Raw genomic sequence first — 13,460 nt, 5'->3', positions numbered from 1 at the left:
TCGGTAAGCTTCGCATCGAAGTGGTAGTGTCTGCCGCGTTTCCCGATCGTTTTCCTTATCTTTTCTCTAAAATTCAGAGCAGCTCGCAAAGAGCAGGTTAAATCTTTCTTCCCCAACTTAGCGTACAAGGCCCTCACGCGATCGCAAGCGTGGAAGCTTTCGCGGGAGCTTGATCTTGTTCAATGTGGTGAAGCATCAAGTGATCTTGGCGGCGAGTCGAGCGAACCTCAGAAAGGAATTTCTCCGTGTGAGTCATGTGAGCAGTCACTCGAGTGGCCCGTCGCCGATGCGACTGGCGCAGTTTCCGTAGCAGGGGAGATGACATGGCGCCATTGAGTCAGAGCGATAGGAGTGCAACGCTCTCGCCTGTAGCGGAAAGTTGGAATGAACTGTCCAGGGTTGATCGAGAAACGCTCATTCGAGAGCAGCGTGAAGACCTCTCGATTATTTCGCTAATGTAAAGCGTAAACTTGGGAAAAAAAAGAATGTTTTTTTTTCTTGAGAAAGCAGGGTTTCTGTATCGGAGCTACACAAATGCGCAAGGTCGCAAGTATGAGAAGCTCTTGGTACCACAAATGTATCATCGCCAACTATTGGAACTGGCGCATGAAAACGCATCGGTAGGGCATCTCGGCATAAAAAATACCAAGGCTAGTTTTCCCCTCAGTTTTAATGGCCGAAATGATGGGAGAATATCGATGACTTTGTACGCTCATGCGACACTTGTCAGAGAGCGGGGAAATCCACGGACAAGTGGAAGGCACCCATGAAGCTTGTGCCAATTATCACAGAACCTTTCGGCGCCTAGTAATTGAGATCGTCGGGCTATTGCCAGAGTCAAGGCAAGGTTGTCGGTACATCCGGACGGCTCCCTGTGTAGCCACAAAATTTCCGTAAACGATGACACTTAAGGAGCTCAACTCCCCTCATGTAGTGGATAAAATGCTATCCATAATTGCAAGCTTCGAATTTACTTCTGAAATCCAATGCGACAATGGTAGTGTCTTCAACAGATGCCTTACCTCAACGTTTAGGGATAAATGTGGAATAAAAGTAGTGCACAGCTAGATCCATCACCCGCAATCTAATTCAGTAGAGCGTACGTATTCCGTTCTGAAACGGATACTGAAAGCTCTTTGGCTCGAGCACAAATGCGACTGGGAAGCGTGTATTCCTCCCGATATGTTCGCTTTGAGATCAGCTCCTCATGAGAGCACTGGTTTTAGCCCTGCAGAGCTTGTGTATGGCAGGAGTTTGAGAACACCGTTGCGAATGCTACGCGAGTCCTGGAAGGGATTCGATGAGGACCCTAATGTAGTTGTGTATGTTCAAGACCTCCTTCAGAGGCTCTTGAAAACGAAGAAAGCCACATGAAGGCTGCGCAAGTGTTTTCGAAGGAGTACAACGACAAATCGGCAAAGAAGCGCGCTTTTGTAGTAGGAAGACAGGTAATGCTGCTGCGCCCGTCCAATAAGAACAAGCTTCAGGTTCATTGGGGAGGGCCCGCCAAAGCAATATCGAAGCTTTCGGAAACCAATTATGAAGCAAAATTAGGAAGGCGGCCGAAAAAAATTTTCCACAGTTATTTGATGGAACCATACATTCAACGTCAAGCCGTCGTAAATCGGCTGTTGAATGCTTCAGAGGAAGAGGGAGCAGAAATTTTGACTTCTAGTGATGTATGCGAAAGGGGATCGGAGGAAATCTTGGAGCAGTTGAACCTAGAGCCTAGGTTAAGTAAAGTCCAGAGGAAAAACCGTGGAAGGATTGTTTCCGAGTTTGAAGACGTGTTTTCGGACCGTCCCGGAAACACGACGGTGATCGAACACGATATCGAGCTAATTTGTGAGGAGCCAATCCGTAAGTTAGTATGAGGCACCAATTACCAGCATGTTTGGTGTAGCGCAATCAATGCGGCTGACGTAGAGCGCGTAGCCAGTTCCCAACCCGTGAACTAGCGAAGCCGATCTGTTCCGCGAAGGCGAACGTGGAAGACCCCGAACAGGGGAAAGAAAGGAGCCTCCTTCGTTCGCACGGGTCACAAGCGGAGCCCTCAAAGTAATCCCCGTTCGGGACTGGAAGCAGAAGGCTTACTCGGATAAGCGTCTGACAAGAGGCAGGTCAGGCGCCACCGTCTGAGTTTAAGCCATTGTTGGCATGCACGCGTGTCATTGAGAATGACGCGGGGACGTGACCACTTTGCTGACCGAGACTTAGTGGCGGCAGGGAGACGAGCATAACCTCCCCCGCTTTACGTCATTACCGAGTGCTGCTAGGATATCGGGGCGTCTCGCTGTCGCATGCACACCTGGTAAGCACACAGAGCCCAACGGTGTACTCACCGCTCTTAAGAACGCTTGTACGAAGCATCATTTAATGAGAGAGCTGACGGGGCGGGAGCGTGAGAACGGGCGCCGACGGAAGCCGGCTGACGGAGGCAGCACGGCTTAGCATGGAAGAGAGTGTCACACGTGGAGAACCTATCCCTTCGCGTGTTTTTTTTGGTAACGTTGTTTTTACCTATGTAGTACCTGTTATGAAAGTGTTTCTGTGATTGGTTGTCAGGATGCGAGACTCAACATGTTATTGGTTTGTGGGAAGACCCTTTGTTCAACCGAGGGTTGAAAAGAGGATGTTTGAATCAGAAAGGAGAGCGGAGGTTCAGGCTTGGACTCGGGCAGTAGCCTGAGACTGCGATAAAGCGTCTCTTCACCGTACTACGGCTTCTCCTTCGCGCTGTCACCGTGCACTCAAGTCATCAAGGGGACCCATTCCGAACCTCAAACATCTTCCCTCTTTAGCTAAAGTTGAGGCTAGTCGAGGGGGAGGAAATTAACTGGAGCAGTCGACAGGAGTGGAGAGCCCGCAGCGAGGAAGGTGCTAAAGTCCGGGAAGCTGCCAAGACGCATGCTGGTTCGGGACCTGCTGTTGCGCTGCGAGAAGCAGCATTGCCATTCGGTAAGATCCTGCCGGAAAACATTGGAGCCTGGAGTTTGGCAGCGCAAGAGCACTGCGCATCACTGAACGAGAGCAGAGCCAAAAGTCTTCGTTGAGCGATGGACTTACCGGAGAGGCGCTCCAAGGTGCTGCTTCAGGAGCAGAGCAGCAGGGCAGTCGATGTGACAGACTGAGTCAGCGACAAGGGTAATCGGGCGAAGACCTGCTGCATTGGAAGTAGTCATCGCACATAGCGTTGGTGACGAGACGAACGCAGTTACAACTGTCAAGTGCATCGGGCGACGCATCACTGGAAGGTGAGGCCTGCTTTGTGCTCTCTCGGGGCCCCCATTTTTTTAACTGAATACACTTGCGTTCAGGCACACTCTGGGAGATGGCGGATTTAGAGCGAGGTGTCATGGAAGGTGACAGTGTGAATTAATCGGATCGCACCTGTGAGTTGCTGCTTGAGATTGAAGTGTTAAAGCTGAAGCTTGAGCTGGAGAAAGTGAAGCCATCGCGTGCCTTGTCAGAGGAGTCGGAAAAACGGAACCGGCATGCTAGTATCGCACGGTACGCGAAAGAGCTGAAAGAACTCCTAGCGCCCATGCCCAGTTGTGAGCCGATGATTCCGGCTTGGTTCAAGAACGTGGACGCTCTTTTTGCGGCAATGAGCATTCCTGAGGAAATTCAGGGCACGATTCTCTTGTCATTCTTAACCGATAAGATGCGAACGTTCGTTGCCAATCAGGAAGAAGCTGAGGTTATGCCGTACTCGGATTTAAAATTTAGAGTGTTAAAGGAGCTGCGTATGAGCCCGAGCGAGTACCGTCGCATGGTTGTGGAAATCAAAAGAGAAGCAGGTAAGTCTTGGAGCCAAGTGACGGTGCGCTTGCAGACTATGTTCACGTACTACTTAAAAAGCTGAGAGGTGGAGTCGTTTGAATATGTTAGGGAGTTACTTATTGCTGATAGACTCAAGCAGTTAATGCCAAGTGAGCTCCGCACACTCGTGCTTCAGCGGGAAGTGAAGGGCTGGTTGAGGCACAGGGATATTCCGGAATTAGCCGCCAATTTCAAAGAAAGCCTCGGCAGTGGCAGGCAGGGCACCTATTGCAATGCAGAGCTCGGTTATTTGAATAATGGGCCGCAAGACAAGCACTTTGCTAGTGCTAATTTCCGCCCTAACTCAGGAGCGTGTTTTCGCTGCGGAAAACTACGCCACTTTCAAAAAGATTGCAAGCTGTCATGTGAAACTGCCACTAATAAAGCCGAAGTTTTGTGCGTGGCTTTGTGGCGACGCAAAGCGGTGCTTGTGTGTGTGGTGCAGAGAGCGCATGCGCCCGCACGAGAAAGTTATCTTCGAGAGGAAGGGTGATAATAAAAGTCAGTTGTTTGGGACGCGAGTTGTTCACTTGCGCAGCTCTGCCGAGCGACGCGTCTCAACATTGGTGACCCGGACTCAGAATACAGACACAGGGACCGGAGTGTTGAACCAGCCGCAATATGGATTTAACGTCCACGACCGACGCCCCTCCGACAGTCTCCTCAGTCGACGGTAAGCTGCCCCCTTTTTGGACTGCGGACCCCGCACTTTGGTTCATACAAGTGGAATCTCAGTTCGCACTCAGACGAATCACCGCAGACCTTACGAAATACCACTACGTAGTCAGAAGTCTGCCGCCCGCCATAGCCAGTGAAATCAGGGATCTGTTGCTCGCGCCACCTGTCGAAAACGCATATGCAACGCTAAAAGAAACCCTTATTCGCCGAGTTACGCCCTCCGAACCACAACGACTGCAGCAATTGCTTCGCGGCACGGAACTCGGCGACCATACTCCTAGTCAGCTTTTGCGGCACTTGCAACAGTTGCTTGGCGGAACATCAAACACGATAGATGGAGTATTGCTCCAAGAACTTTTTTTGCAAAAGTTGCCTTCAGGCGTCCGCATGGTCACCGCGGCCTCAGACCACAAGGATTTAACCGCAGCCGCCAAACTTGCTGACAAACTGGTAGCAATGACACCGCCCACACCCATGGCTGTCGTGCAAGCGCAACAGCCTCTAAACGAACTTCAAGAGATGTGTGAGGAGATTGCTCTACCTACCGAAACAGTATCAGCTTTGCACGCTAGCAGGAGGGCGCAAACGATAACCGAGCCTAACACGCCGCTATCACAAGAGCAGCACGAGCATATCTGCTGGTATCATCGGAGGTTTGGAAGTAGTGCGCGTAAATGTGTCCCACCGTGCGCGCACTCGGGAAACAGCCGCGGCCGGCATTGAGGGCGACCAGTGCTGCTACGTTGCCTCAAAGTCGTCCCTCAGTATTTTTATTACCGACCGCAACAACGGAGTACGTTTCTTAGTGGACACAGGTGCCGAGGTGAGCGTTATACCGGTGTTACAAGCTGAAAAAAAGAAACCTAGTACATCGCCCTTGCAAGCTGTCAATAACACGGTGATAACAACATATGGCCATCGTTCACTGTCGCTTAACTTCGGTTTCGGCAGAACGTTTAGCTGGGTGTTCATAGCTGCTGATGTCGAATTCGCCATACTAGGCGCAGACTTTCTCCAGTTCTTCGGTCTGTTGGTCGACGTCCGCAACAAACGGCTTCAAGATCCCGTTTCTCGGGGAGCGGTACAAGGCACGCCGTGTTGGCACCCCCCTATCAGCCCGGCCTTGCTTAGTCCGGCTGGAGAAGCATACTTCACCGCAATACTACAAGAGTTCCCAGAGCTGACACGACAGCCACAGGCATTTACAGATGTAAAGCACGGCGTCCTGCATCACATCGAAACCACAGGTCCACCGGTCTATGCGCGACCACGGCACCTGTCACCCGAGAAGCTGCGGTTGGCTCGACAGGCGTTTGCCCACATGATGGAACTCGGGATAGTACGTCCTTCATCCAGCCCATATGCTTCACCTCTCCACATGGTCCCAGAATCAACAAACGGTGATTGGCGCCCTTGCAGGGACTATCGAGCGCTGAACCGGGTAACCATGCCGGACCGTTACCCAGTCCCGCACATTCATGACATGACCTCCTTCCTGCATGGTGCTACCATTTTCTCTAAAATAGATCTAGTGCGAGCATATCATCAGATACCCGTAGCACCGGAGGATATCCCCAAGACCCCAATAACAACGCCGTTCAGAATGTTCGAGTTCCTACGCATGCCTTTGGGCTTACGCAACGCCGGCCAAACTTTTCAACGGTTTATGGATGGCGTTGTCCGTGGCCTCGACTTTTGCAAGGTATACCTCGATGATCTTCTGATTGCTAGCAGCACTCCTGAAGAGCACGAGTGGCATCTGCGCTACGTACTTCAGCGACTGACAGAGAACGGCATCGTTATCAATACGGCAAAGTGCGTGTTTGGGGTACTGACACTATCATTTTTGGGCCACAGCATTTCAAGTGCCGGAGTACAGCCCCAGAAAGACAAGGTGGAAGCAGTACGGCAATTTCCACAACCGAAAAACCTCCGCCAGCTTCGAGAGTTCCTGGGACTCGTGAATTTCTACTGTACGTTTATCCCGAAATGCGCCAACATCCTTCACCCTCTCCACAGCCTACTTGCGGCAACTGGATCTAAGGCAACTGCCATTCAGTGGAACGACCAATCCACAGAAGCATTCCGGATGATAAAGGAAGCTCTCACGAATGCTACCATGCTCACGTGCCCGAAGCTGGGTGTTCCTCAGTGCGTCATGGTGGACGCCTCCGATGCAGCGATTGGAGCCGTGTTGCAGCAGAGGGTGAGCGGAGTGTGGCGACCAATTTCCTTCTTCTCCAGAAAACTGAGCCCGTCCGAACGAAGGTACAGCACCTTCGGTAGGGAACTCCTGGCGATATACGCGGCTATCCGGCATTTCCAACATTATGTGGAAGGACAAGAACTTTTTGTGCTCACGGATCACAAGCCACTCACCTACTCATTGCGCGCGAACTCCGATTCTGGTGCGCACGTGGCACGGGAGCTCCGCCGAATGTCGTACATTGCAGAATTCACGACAGATATACGCCATGTTAGTGGCAGGGATAATGCTGCTGCCGACGCTCTTTCGCGCGGTCGAGTGAATGCCATCAGCCTGCGAGCGGCATGGACTTCACCACACTTACGACGGCTCAGCGCAGTGATGGAGAATTGAAGCGTCTACTGACGTCTACAACCAGCGCCTTGAAGCTGCAATGGTTGGCAGAACCCACAAGATCCGTATGCTGCGACATGTCTACAGGCAAGGCCCGACCGTTCGTCCCCTCGAACTTCCGTCGCAGCATTTTTGACTTGCTGCACAGCCTGGCGCACCCCGGGATTCAAGCCACGCAACGGCTATGCACAGCGAGGATTGTGTGGCCAGGAATAAACCGGGATGTCTGATACTGGACACAAGAGTGCATCGCATGCCAGCGCTCCAAAGTTCAGCGACATACTGTGACCCCCTTGGGATCCTTCCCTCTGCCGGACTGTCGATTTGCCCATGTGCATGTTGACATTGTGGGACCACTGCCGTTGTGCCAGGGGCAAAGCTACTTGCTAACCTGCATCAATCGCTCCACGCGATGGCCGGAGGCCGTGCCCATTCCAGACATGACTGCTGATACCGTCGCCCGCGCATTTATCTTCCACTGGGTGGCCCGCTTCGGAGTGCCGGTAACCGTGACTACGGATCGCGGAACACAGTTTGAGTCCGCCCTGTTCGCAAGCGTCACCCAGCTCTTGGGTACTCACCGCATCAGAACAACTGCCTACCATCCGATAAGCAACGGTATAGTGAAAAGGTTCCATCGCCAACTGAAGACGAGCCTGACGGCTACTGCGAGTCACAGTTGGGTAGAGGCACTGCCGTTTGTTCTGTTGGGCGTTAGGACGGCTCTGAAAGCAGATATTGGATGCTGCTCCGCTGAACTGGTGTACAGAACAACGCTTCGCCTCCAAGGGGAGTTTTTCACTACCAGTAAGGACGAAAACGTGTACGCGAACGCGGACTACGCCGTGCGACTGCGAGACATCATGAGCAAGCTACGCGCTGTTCCTCCGCGTCCGGCCGCAGCCCGGCCAGTCTACGTGGACCGGGAACTTTCCTCCTGCTCTCACGTGTTTGTGAGGCACGACGCCGTACAGCCTCCACTCCGGCCCCCGTACGACGGGCCTTTCAAGGTGCTGCGACGGGCAGACAAGCACATTACAATCGACAGAGGTGGTCGTCATGACGTGGTTTCTCTAGACCGCGTAAAATCAGCACACGTGAACTCCGACAGCGAAGCACCTGCACCATTTCGAGCTCCATCTTCGCAGGCACCCCCGGCAGACCACGTAGCGCAGCCCCAACAAGTCCTCAAACGGTTTACGCGGAGTGGACGGTGTACGAGACCCCCGGTGCGCATGAACTTATGAACCGCAGTGGGTCGTCCGAGTGCGGCCGTTGTGCGCGCACTCACTAGGGGGGGGGAGTACTGTGGCGACGCAAAGCGGTGCTTCTGTGTGTGGTGCAGAGAGCACATGCGCCCGCACGATAAAGTTATCTTCGAGAGGAAGGATGATATTAAAAGTCAGTTGTTGTTTGGGACGCGAGTTGTTCACTTGCGCAGCTCTGCCGAGCAACGTGTCTCAACAGCTTCCTAGAATAAGCGATCATTTGAGAGCCAAGCTACATCGTCGCGACACCCTGCCGTCATGAAAAACTCACTCATGAGAGACCAACATCTTGACATTTTCGTGGAGGACAAACCCTGTTTCGCGCGAGTTGATTCAGGTGCGGATATAACGGTGATATGGGTGAATGAGGTATGCGCTGAGATTTTGCGTGAGAGCAGTGGCACAGTAAGGCTAACTGACGGTTTTGGGCATGGTGTTACTGCACGTCTGCCGTACGTATCTCAAGCTCTTACAACCTCGTCGGGAAGCGCTGCTCAGCCTGTAAAATTGCGATGCGCAGTGACCGATCAGTTAAATACGAGTGAGTCAGTATTGCTCAGTCCTGTTGATTATGAGTGTTTTCGTCATCACCGACAAAAGCCGCCGCACGATCTCAATGAGGGTAATAATAGAAAGATCAGCTGTTCAAGACAGGGCATTACACCGGAGCAGTATCCACTGATGAGGGCGCCAGAGCATGTGCCTCGAGGTTCTAGCCTTAGCGCTAACGCTGTGCAGTACACAGTGGAGAAACGGAACAGCCGAGCAAGAGAGCCGCAACCGACAAATTTCGTGTCACTTGTACAGCAGGTGCAGTTGAAATGTTGCAGTGAATGTAATAAAGTGGACAGCACGCAGCTTAGTCCATTCGATGGAAATGCTCTCGATGAAGAGAAGGAACGTGATGAGCCACTTGCCGATGTGCGGCGTCAGCTGAAAAAGGGGTCACGCTTCAGGATAACTGACAGGGTGCCGTTGGACCGGAGCAGTTATGCCAGTCAGTGGAACCTGCTATAGCGTTAGCACACGACAGCCTTTCCAGTGGTAACTTCTCAGAAAAGAAAAGTAGAAAGCGCGTTGAATAGCGGCTAGCATTGGGGTTCGGCGGTGCAGCGAGGGGGTTCTACGTCTTGCGTATTCCCAGTTTAAAAGGAAAATTCCCCAGATTAGGACCATCGCGTGCCCGGCTGAAGCGTAAAATGGAGCCGTAAGTTTGGAGAATAGAACTACCGGATTTGTTTGGTTTGCGTTGTTTTTTTAGGTTTGAAACAGTTATCTTAAGTAACGAAAGGTTATTTTAGTAACAGGTATTGCGATTTTTCTTTAGTGTTTCGGTATGGCGTGTTAACGAAGAGTGGTGGCATAGTGAAAGGCTTTTAGAGAAAAGTCGGCTATTTATTGGTAACGGCAGTTCGAGAGTTTTGAACACGCGGCCATGAAACGTAGAGGCACAGGTAGCGTTTGACAGAGTTAGATGCCTTCCCGTTGATTTCTGAGTTGACGACATCCAACCCAGCGAAACTTTTTGTTTGGCTACAAACGCATCGGAAAGGGCAATGACAGGTTGCCTCTCCCAAATGATCGGGGAATGGGAACGATCAGTCACATCATTCAATAAGAGAATGTGCCAGTCTCAACGGGAGGTGTCCACAGTTGAATGAGAGGTGAATGTGGAACAAAAATTGTTCGTAATTAGGGCACTCTGAGCGAGGCTGCTGCTGCTCTTTAGAGTATCGGATAATTATTGAAATCAGTGATATTGACTCTTTAAAGGCAATGTGACGTTTTGTCTGTTTCATATGGTTAAGTTTTTTTGGTTGTTGTTGTTATGTAGCTACTGAAGTAGTTCCTGTGAAGTGAATGACTGTACAGTAGTTTGCATTGCACGTTTAAGTGTTATGCGTGATGTTATTTGGGTCGAAGAGACCAATAGTTCCGGCGTGATGTAAAAATATTTCGTTTATTTTACTAGGCAGTTTTTTGTCGTGTTGCTGTTATTGAGATGCGAGCTTGCCTCTAAGTGGTAGAACTGCTTTTAGGTGTAGTTTATGTGTTGTGTAGGAATAATTTTGTAGATCATATAAGGTAGCGTTTGTGAAGTGAGTTTGTTATAATTTTTTTCTTGGTGCGATCCGTTGAGACTAAAATTACCTATACCGCTGGGTCTGTCGCTCTTTTTGAGTGTGTCATGCGGGGCCTGGAGGGTGCATGGAGTGGGTCTCCCGTGTTGGGACAATGACCGTGTGGTGTTGTGAGTTTCAAAGACAATATGTCACCGGACTATGCAGGGTGCGTGTGCCCTGTGACAAGCTGATGCGAACTGACTGTTCCTGTAGACTTACAATTCTGAATGCGTTATTCAGTGTTACGAGAGTGTTTCCTTTCGGAAGACCGTTTGAGAGCATTATGTATATGTGTTGCTGTTTCTGTTTCGCAGAAGGACGTGAAAGCTCTCCTGTCGACATGGAAGTGATAATCGATGAACGCACAAACGTGAACCGATTATCACTTCCATCTCAACAGGAGAGCTTTCACGTCATTCTGCGAAACAGAACCAGCAACACATATACATAATGCTCTCAAGGAGTGAGTTTATTTTGAGCGATTTTTCTTTGTTTGTTCTTGTATCTCGTTACTGCACATTGAGTATCCAGTAACACTCTTGAGGGGAGAGGAGTTAGTACGAGGCACCAATTACCAGCATGTTGGTTGTAGCGCAATCAGTGCGGCTAATGTAGAGCGCGTAGTCAGTTCCCAACCCGTCTACTAGCGAAGTCGATCTGTTCCGCGAAGGCGAACGCGGAAGACCCCGAGCATGAGAAAGAAAGGAGCCTCCTTCGTTCGCACCGGTCACAAGCGGAGCCCTCAAAGTGATCCCCGTTCGACACTACAAGGAGAAGGCTTACACGAAAAAGCGTCTGGCAAGAGGCAGGTCAGGCGCCACCGTCTGAGTTTAAGCCATTGTTGGCATGCACGCGTGTGATTGAGAATGACGCGGGGACGCGACCACTTGGCTGATAATGACTTGGTGGCGGCAGCGAGACGAGCATAACCTCCCCCGCTGTACGTCATTACCGAGTGCTGCTAGGATGTTGGGGCGCCTCACTGTCGCATGCACACCTGGTAAGCACACGGAGCCCAACGGTGTACTCACCGCTCTTAAGAACGCTTCTACGAAGCATCATTTAAGGAGAGAGCTGACGGGGCTGAAGCGTGAGAACGGGCGCCGACAGAACCCGGCCGACGGAGGCAGCACGGCCTGGCATGGGAGAAAGTGTCAAACGCGGAGAACCTATCCATTCGCGTGTTTTATTTGGTAACGTGGTTTTTACCAATGTAGTACGTGTTATGAAAGTGTTTCTGTGATTGGTTGTCATGATGCGAGTCCCAACATGTGATTGGTTTGTGGGAAGACCCTTTGTTCAACCGAGGGTTGAAAAGAGGATGTTTGAATCTGAAAGGAGAGCGAAGGTTCGGGCTTTAACTTGGGCAGTAGCCTGAGGCTGCAATAAAGCGTCTCTTCACAGTACTACGGCTCTTCCTTCGCGCTGCCACCGTGCACTCGAGTCATCGAGGAGACCCATTCCGAACCTCAAACATACTCCCTCCTTAGCTAGTGTTGAAGCTAGTCGAGGGGGAGGAAATTAACTCCGTAGCAAGCCGTATCGTTATTCCCCTGTGCAACGTCGCAAGTGTGAGCAGCTGTTGGTACCGCATAGGTATCGTCGCCTAAACGTGGCCGGTTACTGAGGTGGGGCATGATACTCCAACAGCACAACTTTGACGTTCGCTACAAAAAAGAAAAGCTAAACGCTAATGACGCATTTGAGTCGCGCGTTTTAACTAGTATACTTTCTCCACATTTTGGTTTATCGCTGGCGATTTGGGGCAAACTTTTGTCCGCATCACGGCCTTAGCTGAGCGCTCTCGTCCAGAATGAGCTCAAGGGGCCAAGTTTATGTTGTATTCTATTTAGTTACGTTGTTGTACGTGTAAACATTTGAATTCTCATTTTAAGAGTCTTGTGTCCCACATGCGCCTTCTGATGTAGAAGGAACGAAATTCTGGTAGACACGTAGCTAGGTATATGTTGTAATATACTTTGTCTGGTGTTCTGTCGGGTGACCGAGGGCACTTGCTTGTGTCGTGTGTTTTCTGTTGTCGAACCATTCTTGACAAGTTGCAGAACCATCGACTAGTGCTGATACCAAAGATTGTCAGAAGAGAAGAGCGAAGCTGGCCGACCAGTTGTGCCAACGAGCCAGTGGAACTGGCATCCGTCCACAAGAATGAGATGCGTTCCCGGAACAGAGTCTGGAGCTGCATTCTCCGCATGGCCCTGGAGGCGAACCTGGAGGGACCTGGCGAACAAGCGCGCCTGACATCTGAGCCATGTGGAAGCAGCTCGTCTTTCCGGTGCATTGTCTGGCGGCGGGGGTGCTGTTATGCCTGCGAATCCACAGCGAACGTCCATGCCTCTAAAAAAGGCAATCTGTGTCAAAGCCAGCCGCGAGCCCACCTGGCGTGAACAACTCAACGGCGTCATCACGCGGTGGTGCCTTTCTGTCGCGCACGCACAGCGAGCCCATAGCAGCAATAGGCGCCTTCCTGGCTAGCGAGTCTTACGCAATGCGTGGTGAAGTCACTCGTCCTTTGTTGCAACCACGCGCAGCGGATCCGAATTCAATGAGAATGACGCGGGCCAGCGGCGACCCCATTAGAAGATTCTGACCTCACAGCCAGCGGCGCTTCAGGTTGGACATTTGGTTACACAAAGAACCCTCCCGGTGCTTATAAAAAAGCCCTGTGGCGCGTTGCGAGCAGTAGACCTATGTGTAAGAGAAGAAAGTTCGGCTCTCCGAGTCTCTAAGCTGTCGACCCCAGTGCCGAATTTGTAACACCTCTATTCTTTGCTGTACATAAACCTTGTTTACCTCACCGTCATCTCGTCCGCTCGTCTATCAGCTCTGCGCAGAAGCAGTCGCGAGCTGAGAAACCTACGCTACCAAACGGCTGGTGACCTTCCCGGTAGAGTTCGAAGCAGTGGCGCCTTCTGGACTGTGTTGGCGTCGCCGTCCTTCGTAACAGTGGTG

The 13,460-nt window shown here is 51.3% G+C and overlaps 1 protein-coding gene across 1 annotated transcript; it reads left to right on the top strand.

Annotated features, from left to right (window-relative positions):
- Nucleotides 1–3,664: 3,664 nt before the first annotated feature.
- Nucleotides 3,665–8,346, top strand: LOC142790172 (uncharacterized). The gene is made up of 4 exons (XM_075885172.1): nt 3,665–3,800; nt 4,880–5,023; nt 5,502–6,706; nt 7,471–8,346. The coding sequence occupies exons 1-4, from the start codon at nt 3,665–3,667 to the stop codon at nt 8,344–8,346; spliced, it is 2,361 nt and encodes a 786-aa protein (XP_075741287.1).
- Nucleotides 8,347–13,460: the final 5,114 nt, after the last annotated feature.

This window comes from Rhipicephalus microplus, chromosome 2 (assembly GCF_043290135.1).
Source record: "Rhipicephalus microplus isolate Deutch F79 chromosome 2, USDA_Rmic, whole genome shotgun sequence".
NCBI classification, from domain to species: Eukaryota; Metazoa; Arthropoda; class Arachnida; order Ixodida; family Ixodidae; genus Rhipicephalus; species Rhipicephalus microplus.
The sequence above is the reverse complement of the archived record's forward strand: the minus strand, read 5'-3'. Positions and strand labels throughout refer to the sequence as shown.

Bases quoted from the DNA above. Each gene is read 5' to 3' on its own strand.
- LOC142790172 (XM_075885172.1), top strand. From the start codon at position 3,665: ATGCGAACGTTCGTTGCCAATCAGGAAGAAGCTGAGGTTATGCCGTAC. The intron at 3,801-4,879 runs GTAAGTCTTGGA...AGTTGCCTTCAG, and splicing joins GGAAATCAAAAGAGAAGCAG to GCGTCCGCATGGTCACCGCG. The intron at 6,707-7,470 runs GTGAGCGGAGTG...CCGTTGTGCCAG, and splicing joins GAGCCGTGTTGCAGCAGAGG to GGGCAAAGCTACTTGCTAAC.